Raw genomic sequence first — 24,812 nt, forward strand, 5'->3', positions numbered from 1 at the left:
CTAAGAAGTGAGGCTAGAACCCTACACTCTCAACAACCTTTGAGAACTGACTTTCCCTCTGACCCCACCTGCTGCTTAGAGGCAGGTGCCCACCTCTAAAGGGTGTACCCAGGTAATGCCAGGCCGTGTTAGAGCAAAGCCTGAGAGATCCATAAATATGGTTGCAGCTGTGAAAGTGTCTAACCCCAGGAAGCAGGAAAGAGATGGTATGAGGGAGAAAGAGGAGTAGAACATTGGTGAAAGGTCCAGGAAGGCTCAGGAAAAGGCATTGTACTACCTTTCTGTTAGTCCTATTGCATAATGCTTATGCAGAAGGGCTCTCAGTACAGGCTGCATGGGTTTAATGAAACTCTGTCTCTGCTCCCTAACACCTTGTAACCTAAGCAAGTTGCTTAACTTCTTTGTGTCTCAGTTTTCCTCTCTTTGCAAAAGGAATGATGATGCTAACACTACTGCTGTTATGGAGTTGTTGTGAGGCTAAAGAATTAACAAATGCCAGGCCAGGCGTGCTGGCTCATGCCTGTAATCCTGGCACTTTGGGAGGCTGAGGCAGATGGATCGCCTGAGGTCAGGAGTTCGAGACCAGCCTGGCCAAAATGGCAAAACCCCGTCTCTACTAAAAATACAAAAATTAGCTGGGCATGGCGCACGCCTGTAATCCCAGCTACTCGGGAGGCTGAAGAAGGAGAATCACTTGAACCCAGGAGATGGAGGCTGCAGTGAGCCGAGATCGCACCACTGCACTCCAGTCTGCATGAGAGGAGTGAGACTCCATCTCAAAAAAAAAAAAAAAAGAGTTAACAAATGCCAAGTTCCTGGTTTACAGGGACATAGTGAGTTGGTGAAGGAGCACCCCACACCCACCGCAGTGTAACACTCACACACCTGAACCTCATTGCTTTGTGTAATTCTTCTTAGCCTGTAAATCTCCTGACCACAGGAGTTAGGCTTTGACATCTGTAATCATACAGTTAGACATTCTTTTAAAAATATTCAAAAAGGAGTTATGGATCATACCACTATCTGTTACCTGGCTCTAATACTGAACTATAGTTACATAACATGCCACTAGTGGAAGAATCCCAGTGAAGGGTACATGAAACCTCTATTTTTGCAACACTCTGTGAATCTATAAAATTTCAAAATAAAAACTTAAGTACAAAAAACTAGATATTGTACATATCTGGCACCTCAATTAGGAATGAATAGCGAAAGCATTCATAGCTGACGTGTTAGTGGAGATTATTTACAAGTAGCTAGAGAAAGTCCATGTCAAACTAGCTTAATTCACAAAACAGAATGTATCAGCTCATGCTAAGAAGGGTTTGGGAACAGGGCATAGGATTAAAGGGAGAACTGTAGGAATCAAGACTTTCAGGCCTAGGATAAGGGACCCACTCCACCATCTCAGCCACTCTCATCTCTCCAGCCTCTACAATGCCACAGAATATGACCCATCCTCTCCTAGTGCCCCCCACCCCGCCATTCAGTAAGGTCCTGGGCCAGTTGCATACCCAGCTTGTTGACAGGTTGCGCACAAGGATATTCCCATTTTCACCAAGAGAGGAACCTGATTGCCTAGAAGGCCACGAGCATGCCCCCGTGGCCAAGCAGATGAGAGAGCTTTGACGCACAGACAAACCAGTTGTGAATTGTTTCGGTGCACTGCACATAAGCAGCGACACAGTGAACAGCATTTAAGGATTCCCTGCTATCATCGTAATAGATAGCCAAAGAGCCAAATCTGGGATGGCTCCCTATGGAACCATTACACAAAACTAGCTCTCATCCTTCTGAGCCTGAAGGATGGTTCAGACAGCGAAGGGTGTGGCAAGTATAGAGAGTCCAAAATGTGTCAAAGAAAAAATGACTGGGACCCCACCAGACTGAGGCTGTACAGTCAGCTGGTGACGGAGCAGGCTTTTAGAATACGTGAAGTAGGCGGAGCATTTAAGGCACCACCCCCTAGTTTTCCAGGTGTGACATGAGAAGACCTTGGGGTCTCAGGGTCTTCTGAGGCACTGAGGTTCCCATACTCTAGATCTCTGCAGAGAGGCACTCACTGGATGCCAGAAGTCTCTGAAAGTCTAGTTTAGAGCACTGGGGACTGTGGTAACAGATGGAAACCCCTTCAGCTGTGGGTGATAGGTGGAAAACCCTTCTACCTCACAGAAAGTCAAAAAGGAGGAGGGACAGAAGAAAGGGGGAGAGAGAGAGGTAATAGAACAATAACGTGGCATCTTCATCCATGTTCAACAGACCATCCTCTATTAAATGGTCACTTTTAAATAATAAATCCCAAACCCAGTGCTAAAGAGTGTGCTACAGTTGGTGGGAATATAAATAGACAAAAATCCTTTTAGAAAACAATTCAAGGAATGTGGGAATATGTATCATCAAAAGCATTAGATGATTCAACTCTTTGGCCCAATGGGTCCACTTCATAGAACCTATTCAAAAAAAAAAAAATTGCAAAATGGTGGGTAGCGGAGCTATATAAATAAAGGTGATTGTCACAGCATAACTTAGAAACAATTTAAATATCTAACAAGGTTTGATTAAGTAAACTTGAACCTATTATATGATGAAACATTGTTTTAAGACATTAAATTTAATAATACATTAATAAATTCATCACATTAAATTTAATAATTTTAAAACATTAAAATAAATTTTAATTTATTTAATTTTAATGTAATAATCTATTCAATGTATTAAATTAATTTAATACATTAAAATGAATTAAATAAAGTAAGGCCTCAATTGAAAATATAATGTAAAGCCATTATCTTTAACCAAAACCTTCCTTGATAATAATGGTAATAATAATAACAAAAGGAAATTTGTGGATATTTTCATTATTTTAAAACAATGAGGTTATGGGTAACTAGTAGTTTATTTCTATTTTCATCTGGATTTTCACATGCTTTTGTGATGAGTTTAAAAAGAAATAATCATGAAATAATCAACAATTTATGAAATAATCATGACTACTTCAGAGACCCCCAAAGTCCTTTATTTTACTCAGTGTACAAAAACAGGGAAGGAAGAATGTTTTAAGGAGTATGCACCACATTGAAGGCATCACATTGAAGGCACCTCGCCGTGGATGCCTTCCCTCCAGGGGCAGGATCTCAGTCCCAGGCCAGGGAGTATGTGTCAGGGGGCTGTGCCCTCCCAGGTGGTTCTGTGAACTCACAGCCTGAAAGGAGGCAGCTCTGGGAACATGAAACCATTCGTTGCCAATTTAGGTCTCGTTTCTCCCATGTAAATGGAACCAAAGATAGACATCTCTTTTTTTTTTTTTTTTTTTTTTTTTTTGAGATGGAGTCTTGCTCTGTCGCCCAGGCTGGAGTGCAGTGGGCGACCTCGGCTCACTGCAAGCTCCGCCTCCCGGGTGCACGCCATTCTCCTGCCTCAATCTCTGGAGTAGCTGGGACTACAGGTGCCCACCACCACGCCTGGCTAATTTTTTGTATTTTTAGTAGAGACGGGGTTTCACCATGTTTGCCAGGATGGTCTCAATCTCCTGACCTCATGATCCGCCCTCCCAAAGTGCTGGGAAAGTCTCATTTAGTGCATTGGGGACTGTGGGTAACAGGTGGAAAACCCTTCTACTTCACAGGAAGTCAAAAAGGAGGAGGGACAGAAGAGCCACTGCGCCCGGCCAAGATAGACATCTCTTAATGGCTACTTTCCCAACAAAAAGCTGGATCAAAGGCAATTCTGGGGAGATGGCTGGGACATGATGAGGGTGCCACCTCCCTGCAGAATGCCATAATTACTCCCAGCCCCAGCGGCAGTCACCAGGGTTCTGCCCCAAACAGTAGAGGGCTGTATAAATAAGCAACGCCTGAAGAGTGGCATCACAAGAATCTGTGTAGCACCAGGCTCGATGGCTCCCAGATAACAAGACAGGCAGGACCAAGACCTCTCCCTTCATGACAAAGCAGTGCTGAGGATCCATTAAGATGGTCACAAAAGGAGCCTGCACCACAGACCCCTTTGCCTTGTGCTTTCTTGAGAATCAGGCAGAGTACAGCTAGCCTTCTAAAAGGGCTTCTAAGCCCTCCCAAATCAGGCAACTGGCTGTGAGGTGGGCTGGTGCTGTGAGGGCTGGGCACAGAACCTCAGGGATGTCTGGCTTTGAAGCCGAAAGGAATCTTAGAGACCATTTTCCTGCATCCTCCACTTCCACGCATGAATGGCAACTGGGGAGAGGGGAGGAAGTAACCAGTTACCAAACATCCTATTTTTCCTGTCCTGTTCCCACAGGACCAAGATTGCAGCTCAGCACACGAGCACAGGCAAATTCTAGAAGCTTTATTAGTGATAAGTCATGACTGCTTCCATGTCACGGGGTTGATGCTCAGCAAAGAGATCAGTAAAAACACTAAGCCATTTGCCAAACACGTAAAGATTTTAAGGTACAAACTGATCGTAAAATGCATACCAGGATATTTTCAGCTGTACCTGTCTTCCAAGTGCAGGAAATCTCATATGTCTCATCTCCAGAGCTATATGCTCCCTCCCAGGCTCAAAGGAAAGTCTTCTCAGACTAAGGAGTCATGGCTTTTTCCCAGAAATGTGCTCATCATCTCTTACCTACACCATTCAACCCTCCTAACTGGCTTTTGAAGTTCACCTTCCTCCAGTTCTTACTCCAGTGGAAGCCAGCCAAGGCAGTCTTGCTAAAATTCACATTTATACATGATGTCCTTGCTTAAAATCCTTGAGTCTCCCCTTTGCCTAGAGGGCAGCTCAAATAACATTCTGCCATGCAAAAGCCTTCAGGATCAAGCCCCTGCCTCCTTCTCTAGCCATAGGGCCATTTCTCCATCTCCTTCTAGAACTTTACAGCCCAGTAATCGGTAACTGCTGGCATTTCCTGGCACACAACACAGAGTCTCTGGCCTTTGTGACTTTACACCCCCTTCTCTATCGTTTTGCTCTGCCTCCACTGAATCTTCCTCTGAATGATCTACCTGGGCAAATCCTCACCCTTTAAGTCAACTCAGGGGTCACTTGCTCCAAAAATCTTCCCCACATCCCACCCCCAAGCTGGTTAGATGCCCCATTCTGTGGTCTGAGAGCTTCCATGCCTTCCTCTCCTTATCACTCCACATTCTGGCCACGTGTTCATAACCTGACTCTCCCACCAGCCTGCCCTTTGAGAAGGGGCAGCCAGGCACACATCGCAGACATGCAGTAATAACCAATGATTGGATGCTCAGAGGCTGCAGAGACACTTTCCCAAACAAGAGGGGATTGCTCTGGACTGAGCCCCTGTCCACTGTGCTCCTTAACCTCGTGGCATGGAGTCATCCCCAGAATGCGACAGTGGGGAGAAGGGAAGGGGGCTCAGCATGAGTGGCCTGGGGCTGAAAGGCAGCCCTGGCCCTTGTTGCAGTCCTGTCCTTGGCCACTTTCCCCTTCAGCCACAAGATGCAGATCCTGCCAGCCCTCCTCCTGCCTTGCCAGGAAGATGCAGGCTACCTCCATGTGGTCTCTCACCTCGAGCAGCAGCAAGGAAAGAGAAAGGGCTTGGCATCCCACAGACATGGGCTCCAAGCAAGCACTGCACCAGCCAGCTGTGGAGCCGGACGAGATGCTTCGCCTCAGTGGGAGAAGGGAGGTCTTCACCTGAAGAATGAGAAGAAAAGTCTCACCAAGGGGCAAGGTGGGGCGATGAAGTGACATAACTTATGTCAAGCCCCTAGTGTGGGCAACTGAACTTTGGAAGCCAAGATGCCAACAGTACTCTAGTTTCTGTGTACACACTTGGAGTCACAACCCATCACCTACTGCAGCAAAAGCTTCCTGCTATCTGCTGTGCGAAGCAGTGCATTTGAGGGAGAAACAGGGAGTTCCACAAATGGATGACAAATATCTCTGAAGGCAAGTAGAGTTAGGGGCACCTCGCCACCCCATTCCCAGGTTGGGCCCACAGTAGGAGCCGGAAGGAGATGCTTGTATTGCTGAATATCAGAGCTGAACGTGGCATTTAAAATATCCTCAGTGTCTACATGAGGAAGCAAGGTCCAGAGAGGGGAACAACCAAAGTCACAGGGTGTCGGTTGTAGAAAGCATCCAGGATTTCTAATCCTGATTTAGGCCAAGGTGTTCCAGAAATCAAACTCAAAAGGGAAAAAGTTGAAGATCTACAAGAAATTTAAGTAACTGGGGAACATCCTTCCTCCCCACCATCAGTGTTGGTGGTCTTTGACCTGGAGTCCCTGAACACCCTACAGATGACGGCATGTACATACGAGTATTTCCTGTGATCCCAAACTGTGAACAGCCACTGGCTGGTCTGCATCTTTGTTGTCTTCCCAAAGCTTATAAGGAATCCCCAATACACTGGTCTGCTAAGGGTTTTTTATGTGGGCCATTGCCCAGACCAGACTTGAGCTGACCACGTAATCTTGAACAAGGTCTTTGACACTTCTGTGCCTCAATTTCCTCATCTAAAAAACGCAGTCAATAAATAGTTCTGTGTCTCCTGTTTAAAGCACGTGCTGGGGCTAAAACTAGGAGACAGAATCAGGTGGCCTCTCAAGTCCCTTCTGGCCCTGAGGGCTTGTGATTTACAGCTCTTTCCTGAATTCACACCTCTGTTTCAGACCCCCTGTGTGGGTGACACAGGAGGAAAGGAAGGGAGAGGGGTGGTGGACATCCCCCCAGGAATTCGCAAGCCGCCCAGGGGTACCCGCTCTGCAGGAAACCACATTCTGCACCATTCAGCTCTATCAGAGACATTGCCCTGTAATATGCAGATGAATGGATCAGAGGAGTCTGAGGACTTTTAAGATCTGAACAAAGGAGATAGTTATTTGATGGGAATGGGAGAAAAAAAAACTGTCTTGCACACACCTGAGACTCTTCTGCTGATCCTGTCTAATTATGCCCTAGCTCCCAATAATGACAGCTCCAGAAGTCTAAAATCTTAAATCTTAGATGTCATTAAATCAGATTAACTCCAATCTTGCTGGAGGGCTGGAGATGATCACAGAAACAACTTAGTCACCTTATCTTAAGATTTGGCCGGGCGCGGTGGCTCACGCTTGTAATCCCAGCACTTTGGGAGGCCGAGGCGGGCGGATAATGAGGTCAAGAGATCGAGACTATGGTGAAACCCCGTCTCTACCAAAAATGCAAAAAATTAGCCAGGCGTGGTGGCGGGCACCTGTAGTCCCAGCTACTCGGAGAGGCTGAGGCAGGAGAATGGCGTGAACCCTGGAGGCGGAGCTTGCAGTGAGCCGAGATCGCGCCACTGCACTCCAGCCTGGGTGACAGAGCAAGACTCCATCTCAAAAAAAAAAAAAAAAAAAAGATTTGGGGTGAGACAATTTTTCCAAAGCTTTCTAATCCACAACACCAGATACTGGGCCACCAAGATTGATTTCTGAGGACTCAGACCCCAAATACTCCCACTCCACACCTAGGAAAAGACAGGTCATCTAAGGTCAATCAGCCACTGGGTGAGCCACTGCCACATGCCGAAGACAGAAGACTGGGTCTTCCTGTGGGTATATTACAACCTGACCAAGGAAAAAGTGCCCACACACATGTGTCCACACACTACAAAGTTACATAGTTACCCAGGCTAATCATTCATGATCACACTTACAGTATCACAGAATGTCAGAGATGGGACGGACCTGACTGAAAGTCTAACTTTTGTATTTTAAAGACGATGAGGCCAGGCCACTTACTGAGCTGAGGAAGACTGTGGTAGGAAGAGTTTTTGAGGCAAGATCAGGAGTTTGGCTTTGGGCATGTATTATATGTTCTATGACACACATGCGTGGAGACATAAATATATGGCACAATTTGAACCTGTTTTAAAGAAAAATGTGCAGTGTCTCACGCTTGTAATCCCAGCACTTTGGGAGGCCGAGGAGGGTGGATCACGAGATCAAGAGATCGAGACCAGCCTGAACAACATGGTGAAACACCGTCTCTACTAAAAACACAAAAATTGCCTGGGTGTGGTGGCATGTGCCTGTAGTCCCAGCTACCTGGGAGGCTAAAGCAGGAGAATCGCTTGAACCTGGAAGGCAGAGGTTGCAGTCCCCTGCGATCACTTGCCACTACACACCAGCCTGGCCGACAGTGCAAGACTCCATCTCAAAAAAAAAAATCAAGTCAAAGACCAAGTATTGGAGGGACAGAGCAAAGGACATAGAACAAGAAGAACCAGGGGAATCAAGGAAGGCTTCATGGAGGAGGTGAGTCCTGAACTGATTCAGATTGCACTAATATTCATAAGTAGCTTGATGGCCCTAAGTTTTGGAGCATACGTTCTCTAATTTATTCCTCACAAGAAATCTGTGAAATAGTATTTTCCTTTCTCAACAAGAGGAAATTGAGATTATGAGAGGTTAAATCACTTATCCAATATTGCATATACTCCATGTGATAGTCAACCCCAGATGAATGGGATCCTGAGTTCTTTCTCCATGTATCTCAGTGGCTCTTTTTTGTTGTTGTTTTGTTTTGTTTTGTTTTGTTTTTTGAGATGGAGTCTCACTCTTTTTGCCCAGGCTGGAGTGCAATGGCAAAATCTCAGTTCCCTGCAACCTCCACCTCTTGGGTTCAAGCGATTCTCCTGCCTCCGCCTCCCCATTAGCTGGGATTACAGGCGCCCGCCACCACGCCCAGCTAATTTTGTATTTTTAGTAGAGACGGGGTTTCACCATGTTGGTCAGGCTGGTCTCAAACTCCTGACCTCAAGTGATCCACCTGCCTCAGTCTCCCAAAGTGCTGGGATTATATGCGTGAGCCACCGTGCCCAGCTCAGTGCCTCTTTATCAAAAGCTAGCCTTTGATTGAGGATGCTGACATGACAAGTAGGAATACATTTAAATGAGGGAATGGTAAATGAGATTTTATTCTTCATCTGAGGCTTCCCTCCTCAAGAGCTCCCAAGAGCCTCTAGCACTGGGAAGGTTATTACGTTTCTACTGCTTCTGTGACAAGTTACCACAAATTTAGTGGCTTAAAACAACAAAAGTGAATCCTATGACAGTTCTGGAGCTCAGAGGCTGACAGAAGTCTCACCGGACTGAAATTAGAGTGCCCGCGAAGCTGCACCTCTTTCCGGAGGTCCTACTGGAGAATCTGTTTCCAGACTGTAGAGGCCGCCCTCATTTCTGGCTCCTGGACTCCTTCCATATTCAAAATCAGCAATGGCCGGTTAAGTCTTTCTCAGATCACATCACTCTGACAGACTCTTCTTGCTTTTAAGAGCCTTACGCTTATGTTGGCCCCACCTGGATAAGCAAGGATAATCTCCCTATTTTAAAGTCGTCTGATTAGCAACTTTGATTTTATTCACTACTTTCAGTCTCTCTTGGCAAGTAACTTAACGTGTTTACAAATTCTAGCGATTAGGTGGAGAACATATTTAGGAGGCCATTATTCTGCCTACCACAGAAGGACTTTCAGGTCAATTTCAAGATTGTTCCACTGTAATGAATCAACTCGATGGCAGCAGGCAGGGCATCCAGTGAGAGGAGTCAAACTCTGGGCTCTACCTAACTGGGCTCACCTCCCCTCCATGAGAACATGATCTAGTCTCTTGTTCTGCACATTTCTGTTTAGTCTCCTTGTCCTGGGGCTTAACCAAAGTCATAGACATACATGACATGAGAAAGGTCATCTCATGCATCCTGTCACAGGAAACTTCCAGAAATCCCAGCTAAGAAGGTCTCTTTCCAGAGTCTCTTGCTCATTCCCTTCCTAAGTTGGCCTCCGTCTCTCCTTTCATTATCTCTGTACTTCAACAGCCTCCCAAAAAGGATTCCTTCCTAGAGGCAACCTGGAATGCCCTTGTCCACCCTGCTTGCCTGGATAATTCCTACTGTCCAGTAAGACAAAGCACAGCATCCCCTCCCCCAAGGAGCCTTCCATGACCTTCCACCCAAAACCAAGGAAGGGGCCTTCTTCTGGAGCACAGGGGCTTACCTCTGGCCATATTCTCCATGAAACAGTGAGTCATTTTGGAAGGGAAAGGCATTGACATCACATAGGGGCCATGAGTGACTGAAAGAACATATTATTAAACTCAGTGATGGAGAATTCCTTGTTTTTGAGGACACAGGAGTGTTGCTTTGTCTCTTCAACAGCATTCTAAGAAAAGATAAAAAATACAAAGAGAAAGAGAATTGAAAGGAGGAGATGAAAAATGGAGAAACAGAAGGATGAGTCTCCCCACCCTACACTTATTTTCCCAGATGCCCCAAATGACTTTGTCTCTTCAGATATATAGCTGGGTATTCCAAGTCCTTCCACACTCAGGCCTCTGTCTCCTGCCAGGACACCAATGGGGCTCATGGTGATGTCACATTAACCTCTGAGAACCAGTCTCAGAGGTCAAAAATGCTTCCTGGTCTCCCCAGCTTACCTTTTAAAAACTTTTCAGGTATCAAGCATCCAAAACCTATATAAACATTTGAGACATTTCTGATTTTAGCCAAATATTCTTCTTAGGAAATGACTTAAACCTACCCCTTCAAGTTAAGAGGTTGAACATAACTTTAAATTAAGGAGAAAGGAAGGGAACATCATCATATTTAAAGATGCTTGAATTTGGTCAACTTCAGCAAACAAACACAGAACCACCACTTTAAGGAATTGGGGGCTTCTTTCAAAGTAAATCTTTTCCCATTTTCAATTAAATGAGAGTTTCCTCTACTCCCAGCTCTCCCACATCCACCTTCTTCATTCCTTCATTAATACATTTACCCCATCAATAATCATTTGTCTTCCATCATCTTCCACTTACTATACCAATGGCATAGTACCTATCCTCTAGGAACTTATAACCCAGGAAAAAATAAGACCTATATATAAATATCTGGAAAGTCCTAATTTCAATAGTAAATGTCTCATGAATAGTATAGACAATAGATACCATGGGAATGCATAAAGACGTGGATTCATTTCTGATTTAGAGTAATCAGGAAAGGCTCTCAGAGGGTGGTAGACATGACTAAAGCTTTGCAGAATGCTTAGGATTTCCACAGGCACAGGGAGAACACACCAGGGAGAACAGCCCAAACTAGAAAGTAGAGGTAGAGGAAACTGGGTGTGTTTGCTTTGAAACTTTTCCTTTCATCCCCTGACTTTTATTGACCTGAATTCTAAGAAAACGTTTTCCAGAAGGCAAAGAGACAAGTTAACTTTGTTCCAGCCTGTTCTCCTGGTCACTATGAAAACTCTGTGAGTAACTCCACTTTCAGAAGGGTGTCATAAATAAAGGTTGAGAAAATAAAGATTGTCTGCCTTCTCCTTCCTCTCTCTTCCCCTTCACCCCACTTCACAACCCAAGAGTAACAAAGGAACCCCAATTTCCCTCAAGCCCACCATGCAGGAAAATCACTCTCTTCAGCAGGCTGAAAGCCTTTTGTTCCCTTGGAACCACAGGACAAGTCTTCGTTCTTGCATCTGAAGGGTGACTTTCAAGGCTTGATGAAGAACTGTCTGCAACAGGCCATACAAGCCCTTGACCCAGAGAGGCCCCAGGCCTTAGGCATAAAGTCTTCCCATTGGTGAAGATGAGATGAGCAAGGTGGATCTTATCTCTCACCACATCCTGCAGCAGTTTGGGCAGACAAGGAATCCTGGTTGAACAGACTGAGATAACACTTTATGAACATTCTTTTCCTACTGCCTCTGATGAGAGGGATCTGAGGGAAGCCCCTCCCTGCTGAGGTCTGGTGAGGACCCACAGGCCAAAATGCAGTCTGATTAACAGGCATCCCAAGCAGTGACTCAAACCATCGGCAATTTCAGAGGAAGCTTGTTATGGTGACTCCACAATTAGTACCACAGCCCATGTGTCCAGTCAATCCCGCGGGAGGCTGGACTAAGCACCATATAAAAGTCCCGCCTTGCTGGGCTTCACAGTCCACAGCCTTTGTTGAGTCTTGTTGAAGATCAGGTAAGTGGGGCATCTGTGCCCTCTCTCTTCCTGTTACTCTGTCTTTAGGCGGCCACTGTTCTTTTCCTCCTCTGAACTGTACTTTCTACTGATTTTTTAAGTGGTTTGCCACTTCTTGGGCCTCACAAACTATCCTGTATATTCTATCCAGACTAGAATTTGTCTATCTAGTCTCTTGCACCTGATTTTCAAAAGGATTCATAGACTAGAAGAGAAGGGAAAAAAACCTGTGGTAGGACTGGGGTTTGGAGCTATGGATATCTAGACAGAGGCCATGAGAATACTCCCACTTTGGAGACAGGTGCCACAGGGAGCTGCGGCCAGGATAGAAAAGAGAAAGAGATAAAAAGCAGCCAAGAAATTAGTTCTTACTTCCACTCCTCATTCCACTCCATTAGTTCTTCCATCCACTCCTCATTCCTCTTTCTCAACCCTTCATTCCCCAGTTCCCATGCTGATATTTTTAATGCAGATAATTTCGAATCTTGTGTCTTTTTCAGGCTCTGCAAATCACCCTAGGATGTCCTTCAGTGAGCAGCAGTGCAAGGAGCCATGTGTGCCCCCTCCATGCCTCCCAAAGACCCAGGAGCAGTGCCAGGCAAAGGCTGAGGAGGTGTGCCTCCCCACATGCCAGCACCCCTGCCAAGATAAGTGTCTAGTGCAGGCCCAGGAGGTATGTCTTTCTCAGTGCCAGGAATTAAGTCAAGAAAAATGCCCACAGCAAGGCCAAGATCCATGCCTGCCTCCATGCCAAGACCAATGTCCACCTCAGTGTGCAGAGCCATGCCAGGAGCTATTCCAGACAAAATGTGTGGAGGTTTTCCCACAGAAAGTCCAGGAGAAGTGCTCAGCCCCTGGCAAGGGAAAGTAGCTGCTCATGTGTCATCTGGGGTCAAGAAGATGGCCAGCAGATGAAACCCTGACCCCAGCCCATGCTCTGGTGACCTTCTTCTGTGGGTATATCTGTGTGCAATGTACCTTCTTGCCTCCTGGCTTCCTTAGCATTCCAGGACTTGGTCTGTGTCTCTGAAGATGGTTCTTTCTGTATTTCATCATCCTCTGTGAATAAGCGTTGTTCTTAGCAGTCTGATGGAAGGTCTCAAATGTAGGAATGGTGTGGTTGTCAGAGGAGACCACAGAAGCCTAGCACAGCTTCCTTGGTGCAAAAATTCACCCAGCTCTAGGTGTGTAACAGCCAAGGATGCCTTCCTTCATCTTTCAGAGTTTCAGGCTCTCAAATGAGCCTCAAAACAAACTGAATTCTGATGGACTTCCCACTTATCACCACCACCACCACCACCACAGGTGTTGAGACAAAGCGGCTTGCGGTGTTTCAAAAATCAAAAATTGGGTGATTTTTGTCTCTGTACATTAAAAAGAACAGCAAATTATTGAACATTGAAATGTTGGTTGTGCTTTTTTAAAATGAACAGAAAGTATGTAAATGATTGAATCCAAACAACCAGAAGGGAAAGATGAGATGGATGTTTGGTGCCCCTGTCAATCTCTGTGCTTCATAGCTGGTCTAACGTGGGCCCTTAGTTCTCACCATGTACACTGTTTAGAGATGTGATTTGTGTCTGTCTGATGCAGGCTGGGCTGGTCTGTTGTCCAGCTTCCTTGCCTTCTTCTCCCTGGTGAAGGTAAAATACATAATAAAGCTGATCCTAAGGCTGATATCTGACTTGACGTGTGCTCTCTTTTCTCCACCATCAAACCCCTCATTGTCCTTGTGACAACTGTCTCCTCCTTTTGTGGGGGAGGGGAGTAATCTGAAACAGGAATAAAATACAGACCTCACCGGTGCATAAAACAGCAATTCTGGAAGAGGCCTCCTGAAGGTCACCGAGACCACCCCATCCACAACATATCCTAGGTTCACCCACTTGTGCACTTCACACATGAGAAAATCCAGCAAGGGGCTAGGACCTGCCCACACTCAAAACCTCAGGTCCAAGTTCTTTCTACTACAGCATCTTTCCTCTCTGATCCTTGCTTTCCAAAGGGAAGGGCTGAAATGGAAAGGAGGGGAGATGTGTGGAAGAGGGATCCCAAATCAATTCATGACACCTAGAAACATAGCATCTGTGTCAAACGAGAGAGCGAAGCATGCCTCTGAGATGAATGCAGATTCGAGGACCAAAACTGTCTGCCCTGCCATCTGGCTAGGTTTCAGGTAGGCCTGGGGCCTGGGTAACTGGCCTGCTGCCCCCCACCCATGGAGGAAACACAGGCAGTGGCCACTGGGCTTTGTGAACGGGTGGAGAGGGCACTGTACTGACATGAAATAGCCACAGGCTGCTCCCTCAGCAGTGCCCCAAGTTCCGACCTGAGCCCAAAGGAAGCTACGCCAAGGACCAGCTTCCTAGGAGGGATGTAGCTTCTTACCCATTCTACAGGTCCCCCTCCTTCCTCAATCCTCATGAGGAGGAGGTGGAGGGCCAGGACAGCCCCTCCTTATAGGGCGTGTAGAGCTCTATGTCTAAGTCGTTTGGCTAACCTGAGGGTCACTGAGTCTGTGGGTGACATGGACCAGGCCCTGAACTCCATGAACATTCTCTACGGGGATTCTAACAGCAGCCTTGGGGAGTTCCTGTGCTGCCCATTTGCTTAGGAACTTGTCCTAAAGCCAGTAAGTGGTGAAGTCAGATGCTAACCCAAGTCCCTCTGACTCCAAAATGGAGCTCTCACTTTTGTAATGAAAGTGCTATGGCATACAGAAAAGATTTCCAGAAACCATCTTCTCATTCATTCATTTATCCACCTAAAACATGCTCCCTGACACCTACCAGGTGTCAGGCACCGTGCCAGGTACTGGAGAGACAGTGGTGAACCAGGCAGTCAGTATCCCTGTGCAGAGCTACGAGCTGTCTCTTCTGCAGGCCACATGCACCAAGGGTACCTTTCTGAAAATCTCCTGGATATCTCAAGTCCCCGAACATCTCCAGATGTCTGAATCACAGTTCTCTTGCTTCCTTGCCTAGTTGAAATAGGTTTTCTCATCCATTTTCCAACCTTGGAATAAACCAGCTGCTCCCCAGGGCCAGCAGCTCCCGGAGCTCCATCCTGCGGAGATGGGCCAGAGAGGCCTTCCTATCAGTGAAGCTTCTGTACACAGATACTTCTCCGGCTTGGCTCAAGTCCAAGAAATATTTTTGTTCTCCAGCATCAAAGGCATGCACAGATTGGAGTCCAAGATCAGACACCCAGGCATTAAAGGAAGCACGGGGCTAATGAACAGGGAGAGTCCAAACTTATCAGAGAGAGGAGAAATCTGCTGATTAAGGGGAGGCCTCTATGGTTAGGAAGCGGACAAGTCTGCAGATTGCAGATAGGTGAGCAAACACCAAGTAGCCAGCAGGCCTTCATCTAGCTCTGTCATAGGAACCTCCATATCTCATCGTGCTCACAGAGGTCTGCCCCAGCCACTGCCTGGGCCACTGCTGCTGCAGCGTGGTCTCTAAAGACACCGACCAGGTCCACAGCCACAGAGGCCACAGGGACAGCTAGGACACAACATTCAGACTTCCCCAGCTGCCACTTCTGTGCTGAGCCTTTCAGGAAGTAGGGAGGGGCCTTACCAAGGACAGCCCCAGATGTTAGGGGTTTTAGCTACAGTTAAGTCAACATTAGTGGATCTGTGGGCCCCACATGCCAAGAGGAAAAAATACAAACTGACAGGAACTCACAGGAGGAGCTGTGGATTCACTCAGTCATTCAAGATGTTTATAGAGAAACTACTATTCCAAGCCAGACTCTGGAAACCTGTGATGGTGCCAGGAGGCGGGCAAGCAGAGCAGTGGCCTGAACGACTTTCACATCAGGAAGTGTTGAAAAATCTTTAGCTTACAAAAGAAAATACCCGAGGGAGTGGGACAGCTGAACTCAAATATTTTAAGTGCTTTTATGAGGGAGGAGTGAGATTTTTGTGAAGTGCCAAAGAACAAAATTAGGACCCATGGGTAGAAATCATGAAATTGGGCTCAGTTTAAGAACTTTCTTATAATGAGATCTATTGGACTGTGGCAGGAGCTGCCTTTGGATGTGTTGTGTCCCATGAACTGGAGGTTTGCAAGCCAGTGGATGACAACCAGCTCCTCCCAATCCATCAAATACTGTGACTCCTCTAACTGTAACTTGTACGTGGAAATGCAACCCAGGGGCAGGGAGCTTCCCGCGAAGGGAATTCAGAAGACCTGACCGCAAGCTCAGGAGACAGGAAGTTTCCTTGGCTTCCAGAACACTGCTGGGAGGCTCTTCGAGGGGGCCCTAACTTCTGGGGACCAGCAGAATATGTGACCATGGCTTGAAACTAAAGGAAAGGAGGAAGACAGGTAAGTCATGGGAAGAGGCTCCTCCAGATTTGGGGTTTTCTTAATGTTTTTGGACCCACAAATGCTTCAGCCCTGAGAAGCACCCTACAGTAATTCCTCACTGCTTTCTAATCTCGTTCTTCCCAGCTGGGTTTAGTGTGCTCACTCCCTTTTACATCTCATTTCTTTACCATCCAGATACACTTTCTCTTCTGTACCATAGTGATCCGCCTGTTCTTCCACCTGACAACCCATCGCAGATTCCTTTCCACCTGCACCTTCCTCTCTCCCACCCAGGGCTCTCCCGTTTGTCTCAGCCAAACCAGGGGTCTCAACCTGACCTCCAGGAAGCCCTCCATGGTTTCAGCCTAGCTCCTAAGTACTGCAGCTTGGCCTCTGTGCTGCAGTGGCCCCGGGGTTCTGCAGCCCTCTACCAGCTGCCCGTATGTGAATGACACATGTCTCCTGTTGGCATGAGAGCCCAGATGACAGCTCCTGGGGCTGGCTGTGTTCTTGCCTGACTTCACAGGGCCCATCACACTGAGGTCTGAGACACCCGCACAGCCAGCCACCCGCATGCCCCCTGAGCAGAGACAAAGGAGGGTGCTGGCTTCCAGACCACCTGGACAATCTCTTTTATTGATAGGGTAGCCAGCTCATCTTGATTTGCCTGGAACTGTCCCAATTTTAGCACTGAAAGTTCTGAATCCTGGGAACTCCCTCAGTCCCCGACAAACTGGGATGGCTGGTTGCCCTAAGCACCTGTGTGTATTAGACATGATGCTTTGTTCCGGGTGGGGGAGCACAGAGGGAAAGCAGACGAGGCCCTCTATGCTGGAGGAACTTATAGCTCAAGGGATTTTTCTGGAAAACTGTAAACCCAGGAGGCCTAGTTCCCACTGCCTGCCCCCTCCATAGCCACATTCTCCATGAGCAAGGGTGGGGGCAGCAGGGGCTGGTGAGGGGTGATCAAATACTAGATCAATGAGCAGGTTCCCAGCCTAGGCCTGTTTCAGCATGAACTGGCAGGTCTTGACCAGGAGAAGTGGTATCGTGGGGGCCACCAACCCCATTCCTGCTCCTGTCAATAACACCATGGACAGCAGATCTGGACTTGTCCACTCCTGCTCTCCTTCTCTCCTACGGACACCTGCCTCACATCTGAAAACGGTTGAAAGAAAAGAGGTGGTCAGCTGGCAGGGCCTTCTCAATTCAACCTCCCTCACCACCCAGTTCTCAAGCCAGCCTCATAACCAGTCCCCCCTCCTTTAGAAGTCGCTGGGGACCCCTTTTCTCTTCCCAACAGCACCACCTACTGGCCATAGAGGCACTTGGCCTTCTGCTAATCACACCCAGTCTGGCCTGAGTAGGAGATGGCGGCACACACTCGGGCCCAGTCAGTGCTCCGTGTGGAGAAGACAAGAGTACAGAGATGCAGCATCTAACAGAGTCAGAGGAAGGCTACATGTGCAAGACAGAGTTACACTACTTATAGGGTGGGGGCAACACGAATACTGGTTCAGGACATAGGCTCAGGAATCAGACTTCTGGAGTTCAAATCTAGACTCCACCACTTCTATTGTTCCCTTAAAACAGATTTCTCCTATGTGAGAGTATGACACAGAATCTCCTATGTGCCAAGCACTGGAGTTACAGCAGCGAACCAGATACACAGAATCCCTGCCTCCCAGAGCTCACAAGAGGAGGAAGACAGACAAAAAGCAACTCAGCAAATGCACAAATAAGAAAGTGAAGAAAACGAAACAAAGTGATGAAGAGTGACCAGGGAAGAGGGGTGCTCTTTAGCTTGGGTAGCATGGAAAGGCCGATCTGAGATGGGGATGTCCGAGTAGCGACATGAACAATAGGAGGAGCCATCCATGTGGGATCAGGGGTAAGTATCAGCACAGAGAGAACAGCAGGTACAGGGAGTACTGCAGGTCAGACTGCCCCTGGAGCCTTAACTCGCATGCTGCATTTGAAGGTAGACACTGGCCAACTTTTAGTTCATCCAAATTAATGCGAGAAAAAGGGCGAGGTCTCTGGGCACCTTGTCACATGAGCTGTGGCTGAAGGAAGGGGGCGTTTCATTCAGAGATGAGGAGACTTAGGGACACAGAGTGGCTGTCTTCAGGCCTGTCAAATGTCAAAGAGAGAGGCAGTGGTTATATTCTTTGTGATCCCAAGGAGAATAGCATGGATCAGTGAGTTCTGGGCACAGAAAAGCGGATTCTGCTCATATCAGGAATAAAATAGCCCAGCAAATGAAATGAGCTGCCCATGAAGTAATGATCCCACCATCCACGAAATATGCAAGCAGAGGCAAATAAGTAGCTGAGATTATAGGAAGTGTGGATGCAATGTTTTTAATCTTTAATTATCACCTACTCTTGCACTTGAATTGCTTATAGGTTACCACAAGATTTTGCTTCTCTCTGAATACAGTAAAATAGCCTTTGTCAGCCAGTCACTGAAGGGATGTTTGCCCCAGGGTTAGGGAACATCACAGCAGGGCAGGAGAAAACTGGCTGTTGGGTACAGAACACACTTCTTGTCAAACCCAGAGCAGACTCTGGCAAAGATGAAAAGTGGAGGTCCTCACCTCCCTTTCATATGCTCCCCTTTTCTGCCCCAGCACCAGAAGATGAAACTTCCTTTTCCTTACAATAGTCTAAGAAAAACTAGTCTAAGCAATTAGAGAACATATCCTACTCTTCCCAAATCCTAAAAGTTTTTATGTTGCACACGCTGGTAATAAAAATATTTCAGCCTCACCAATAAACATATAAAAACAGTGTTCAACCTGTCATTATTCATCAGAGAAATGCAAATGAAAACCTCAAAGAGATATTACAACACACCGACTGGAGGGGATAAAAGTAAGAAGACAGAATCACAGTGTGGGTGAGGTTGTGGGAGTGCAAATTGGTGCAACCACTTTGGAAAACTCTTTGACGGTCATTACTAAAGTAGAATGTATACACAGCCAATGACTGAACAATTCCTCTCCTAGGCATCTGCCTTGCATACGGTCACCAAAAGTCAAATATTAGAATGTTCATTCTAGCTCTCATCAGGCATCCTTGTGAAAGTGGCATCACCTTTAAACCCTGGGCGGTAACCCCTGACACACTGCCATGCTGCCCAGGGAAGACAGGGCAGCCTGGAAGACCAACTACTTCCTTCAGATCATCCAATTTTTCAATGATTATCTGAAATGTTTCATTGTAGGAGCAGCAATGTGGGCTCCAAGTAGATGCAGCAGATCCACATGTCCCTCTGAGGGAAGGCCGTGGTGCCAATGGGCAAGAACACCATGATGCACAAGGCCATCCAAGGGCACCTAGAAAACAACCCAGCTCTGGAAAAATTGTTGCCTCATATCCAGGGAAATGTGGGCTTTGCGTTCACCAAGGCGGACCTCACTGAGATCAGGGACATGCTGCTGGCTAGTAAGGTGCCAGCTGCCGCCCATGCTGGTGCCATTGCCCCATGTGAAGTCACTGTCCCAGGCCAGAACACTGGTCTGGAGCCTGAGAAGACCTCCTTTTTCCAGGCTTTAAGCATCACCACTGAAATCCTGAGTGATGTGCAGCTGATCAAGACTGGTGACAAAGTGGGAGCCAGCGAAGCCACACTGCTGAACATGCTGAATGAACATCTCTCCCTTCTCCTTTGGGCTGATTATCCAGCAGCTGTTAGACAGTAGCAGTATTTACAACCCTGAAGTGCTTGACATCACATAGGAAACTGCATTCTCACCTCCTGGAGGGTGTCCACAATGTTGCCAGTGTTTGCCTGCAGATTGTTTACCCAACTGTTGCATCAGTACCTCATTCTACCATCAATGGGTACAAGCAAGTCCTGGCTTTGTCTGTGGAAACTGATTGCACCTTCCTACTTGCTGAAAAGGTCGAGGCCTTCTTGGCTGATCCATCTGCCTTTGTGGCTGTTGCCCCTGGGGCCACTGCCACCACTGCTGCTCCTGCTGCAGCTCCTGCCAAGGCTGAAGCCAAGAAGAGTTGGAGGAGTTGGATGAGAATATGGGATTTGGCCTATTTGACTAATCACCAACTCAGCCAGCTTTATTTGCAAAACAAAGAAATGAAAGCTTACTTCTTTCAAAAAAAAATTTTATTCTAGTGTTATTCATAATATCCAAGTATCAGAAAGAATACAAATACCCATCAATGAATAAATAAACAGTGGTATATTCACACAATGGAATTCCATACAGCAGTGTATACAAATGATCTACAGCTACACACAGCAATACGGATGAATCTCACAAACATAAAGTAAGTGGCCAAACAAAAAGACACATAAAAAAGCATTAGGATGAAACATATGAAATTGCCATTTATGGAGGTCAAAAACTGTTCATAGGGTTCAACATAAAATACGCTGTATAGCTCCATTTATATCATTTATTACAGTACAAAAGCTGGCCAAATAAATCTCTGTTGTAGACAGTAACAATGTGGTTGTGTGTGTGTTGGTTGTAGTAGCATGGTCATTGGATGGGAGGAGAAGGAAGGCTTCTGTGTTGCTGGTAACATTCTATTTTTTTAATCTGGGGGCTGCTTATATGGTTGTGTTCAGCTTGTGAAAATTCATTGAGCTGGACATTTATGATATATGCATTCTGAATGCATATTTTAATAAAGAGTTGGAAGTTTTATTGGGTTCATCATATAATACATATATATTATTTAGAAGCAATGGATACATACTGTCATTCTAACATCATGTAAGTTAAAAAACAAACACAAAATACAGACAATTTTAAAAGAAAAGATAAAAATACATAAAGAAGAAAGTTCAAATTTTTTCTTTCTGCTCCCAGTGAATAGTTTTATGCACCCTCAGTGAACATTCAGCTCCCCCTGGAGATTTTTTGTAACGAAGTCCTGGATTACTTAAATGCTGCATGATCTTTGGCAAATCTCCCAGCCTGTTTCTGCATCTGTAAAATTGCACTGATGATCACCCACCCATCCTAGATGGCTGTCCTCAGGGTCAAATGAGGTATTTGTGGAAGTATTTAGTAATTCATAAAATGTGAAGGGTTAGTATGATTATTACTATTAGCAGATAGTTACTATTAACATAGATTTACATTATAGTGAAGCCAATTCTATAGTAAATAGTTTGGATTTCATTAAAAGTAGCTAGAGATTTCAAGAAGAGTGTTCCCCATCACTAGGATAGAGTGATTCCTGCACCAGGAAGAGAGTGGAAATAATAATATTAAAAATGATAATAATGGTGAATACTATGTGGCAGATATTTTCTAAGCACTTTATGTATATTAGCTGCTATTATAACCCTTATAACAAGCAAAAGAAGGAGGTCATATTAACATGACTATTTTATAGACAAGAAACTAAGGCTCAAAGAAATTAACCTACACAAGATCTCAGAGATAAAAATGGAGATAGCCTAGTTTAGATGCTCTTCACATTACCCTCCAAAGCTGATGCGAGCATTCAAAATCTATTCCCATTCAGCAAAGCTCAGTCTAATATCAAGGCAAACTTCCTTTCATTAATCTATTATTCAGCAAGTATTTTTGAGCCCCTATTACATGCCAAGCTCTATGCTGGGGTATTGGGTATGCAATGGTAAACAAGCAAACACAGTCCCTGCACTCAGAGCATATGATCTAGTAAAAGAAGCAATCAATATAAGAAATACACAAAAATAAATACATAATTCTAAATTTTGTTACATTCAACAAAAGAAAGTTCTAGGTTATATAAAATAATGAATTGGAGAACCTAATTTAGACTAGAGATCAGGAAAATCTTCCATGAGAAAATAAAATTTAATCTGAAACTAGAGAGATAGCAGGAGTTGTCCAAGTGACAAGACGAAAAAAATTATAGTGAAAACAAAAGATGGTTCTGATATAGGAAAAGCCTGATTGTTGTCTCAGACACAAAGATAGGGAGTGAGGGCCGGGCGCGGTGGCTCACGCTTGTAATCCCAGCACTTTGGGAGGCCGAGGCGGGCGGATCACGAGGTCAGGAGATCGAGACCACGGTGAAACCCCGTCTCTACTAAAAATACAAAAAATTAGCCGGGCGCGGTGGCGGGCGCCTGTAGTCCCAGCTACTCGGAGAGGCTGAGGCAGGAGAATGGCGTGAACCCGGGAGGCGGAGCTTGCAGTGAGCCGAGATCGCGCCACTGCACTCTAGCCTGGGCGACAGAGCGAGACTCCGTCTCAAAAAAAAAAAAAAAAAAAAAGATAGGGAGTGAGAGGGACTGTGTCCCCAGACAGGGACAGGAGGTGTGTGGGCAGGAGCAGACCCCACAAGCCTCTGAAACCACATGACAAGTTTTGACTTTTGCCCTAAGAGTGAAGCATTAAAGATTTTTAAGCAGAGAGTGACAAGATTCAATTTGCAGATTGTAAATACTGCTCTAGTTAAAGTGTGGAGAATGGATTAGAGGAAGCAAGCAAGAAGTGAAGCGGGAGCCACTGGGGACACCATGGCTATAGCCAAGTCTCTAGAATGACCTCTGTGCAGCAGCAGCCACCATTTCTAGAAGCAGCTGGGAAAGACTGAAGGAGGAACAGGTTTGGGTGCAGCCAGGTAAGAAGGCCAGGGGCTCAGTTTTGAACCTGTTAATTTTGAGATGCATATAGAATAACCCAGCAGAGATACAAAGTAAGCACTTACATCTATGAGTCAGGAGCTCAGGAAAAAGTCAGGAATGGAGATCTACACTTGGGAGCCGTCATCCTAGGGGCAGCATGCTAGCTTTGGGGTGGATAGATCATCCAGTGACAGAATATAGATTAAGAAAAGAAGGGAACTTAAGAGCATGCCCTGAGAAACTTCAACAGCTAAAGGTTGAGAAGAGAGAGAGCCCTTGACAAAAGATTAAGAAGCAGTCAATGATTTAAGAGAAGAGTCAGGAAGGAGAGAGTGTGCAAAATGCTGAATGCCACTGAGGATCAGGAAGTGCCCACACTGAGTGACAACATGGAGAGCAGGCATGGGGGTGGGAGGGTCCAGCCAGGCTAGTCACCCAGGGATTGCTCAAATACAGGAACCTCTTCCCACCCACTTCTCTTCTTCTAAGGCACAGCGGTTTGCCATCAGATCCTGGTACATGGGAATAAGTGAGTGAATTAATGATAAATGATCTGAGGACCCAAAAGGTTTAACAGTTTGACCAAGATTATCCGGCCAGTAAGTATCAATGCCAGAGCTGAAACCCAGCTCTTCTGATTCCAATGCCCATATTCTTGGTTTAAAAATACAAGCTTTAACCCAGGAGAAATACCTCTGATGACACACTCTCTGTCATGTTTAATATCATACTTTAAGTACTATTATACTTATCTCTAAAACTGAATCTATGGCTTAGGAGTTCATCAAAAACTGGGGTAGGGAGTGAGAGGCATCCCCTAAGGTCGCCTATACAGGGGATAATGCATGAGGAAATAACCTTTACACCAAATGAATGTATAGTTTGGGTTACATCCTTGAGACCCTGTTTCAACTGACGAGCATGTGAGAGTCTGGCCACTCGCCCTGTAGGGCCAGCTCAGAGGGGAGCTTGGTGTTCTGGAGTTGTGGGTCAGGGGTGATGGTGGTGACGGTAGTATCGCAGGGGCCACCACCGCCATTCATGATTGAAAGAAAAGAGGTGGTCAGCTGGCAGGGCCTTCTCAATTCAACCTCCCTCATCACCCGGTTCCCAAGCCACCCTCATAACCAGTCCTCCCTCCTTTAGAAGCCGCTGGGGACCCCTTTTCTCTTCCCAACAGCACCACCTGCTGGCCATAGAGGCACTTGGCCTTCTGCTAATCACACCCAGTCTGGCCTGAGTTGGAGATGGCCGCACACACTCGGGCCGTCAATGCTCCGTGTGGAGAAGACAAGAGTACAGAGATGCAGCATCTAACAGAGTCAGAGGAAGTCTATATGTGCAAGACAGAGTTACACTACTTATAGGGTGGGGGCAACACGAATACTGGTTCAGGACATAGGCTCAGGAATCAGACTTCTGGAATTCAAATCTAGACTCCACCACTTCTATTGTTCCCTTAAAACAGATTTCTCCTATGTGAGAGTATGACACAGAATCTCCTATGTGCCAAGCACTGGAGTTACAGCAGCGAACCAGATACACAGAATCCCTGCCTCCCAGAGCTCACATGAGGAGGAAGACAGACAAAAAGCAACTCAGCAAATGCACAAATAAGAAAGTGAAGAAAACGAAACAAAGTGATGAAGAGTGACCAGGGAAGAGGGGTGCTTTTAGCTCGGGTAATGTGGAAAGGCCAATCTGAGGTGAGAGCAACAGAGATGATGGGTTACATGATGGTGGCGATGGCAGGGTGCTGGAGATGAGAGGAAATCTGAGGGAACATTTTCTTTTTTATTATTATTATTATACTTTAGGTTTTAGAGTACATGTGCACAATGTGCAGGTTTGTTACATACGTATCCATGTGCCATGTTGTTTTGCTGCACCCATTAACTCGTCATTTAGCATTAGGTAATCTCCTAATGCTGTCCCTCCCCCCTCCCCCC

General features: G+C 46.1%; 1 protein-coding gene and 1 pseudogene across 2 annotated transcripts; both read left to right on the forward strand.

Moving 5' to 3' along the window:
• The first annotated feature begins 35 nt into the window (after window positions 1-35).
• PRR9 (proline rich 9) lies at window positions 36-13,624 on the forward strand. Of its 2 annotated transcripts, none has more exons than XM_063628104.1 (2): window positions 36-112; window positions 12,448-12,818. In XM_063628104.1, exon 2 carries the CDS (start codon window positions 12,468-12,470, stop codon window positions 12,816-12,818), a length of 351 nt encoding a protein of 116 aa, XP_063484174.1. In that variant the 5' UTR covers window positions 36-112; window positions 12,448-12,467. The 2 variants fall into 2 exon arrangements, with proteins under 2 accessions (XP_063484174.1, XP_063484176.1); XM_063628106.1 differs by lacking the exon at window positions 36-112 and adding an exon at window positions 11,912-11,947 and having other exon boundaries at window positions 12,448-13,624.
• Window positions 13,625-19,397: 5,773 nt separating this feature from the next.
• LOC129490530 (large ribosomal subunit protein uL10-like) lies at window positions 19,398-20,327 on the forward strand (annotated as a pseudogene).
• Window positions 20,328-24,812: the final 4,485 nt, after the last annotated feature.

Source organism: Symphalangus syndactylus, chromosome 12, assembly GCF_028878055.3.
Source record: "Symphalangus syndactylus isolate Jambi chromosome 12, NHGRI_mSymSyn1-v2.1_pri, whole genome shotgun sequence".
Classification (NCBI taxonomy): Eukaryota; Metazoa; Chordata; class Mammalia; order Primates; family Hylobatidae; genus Symphalangus; species Symphalangus syndactylus.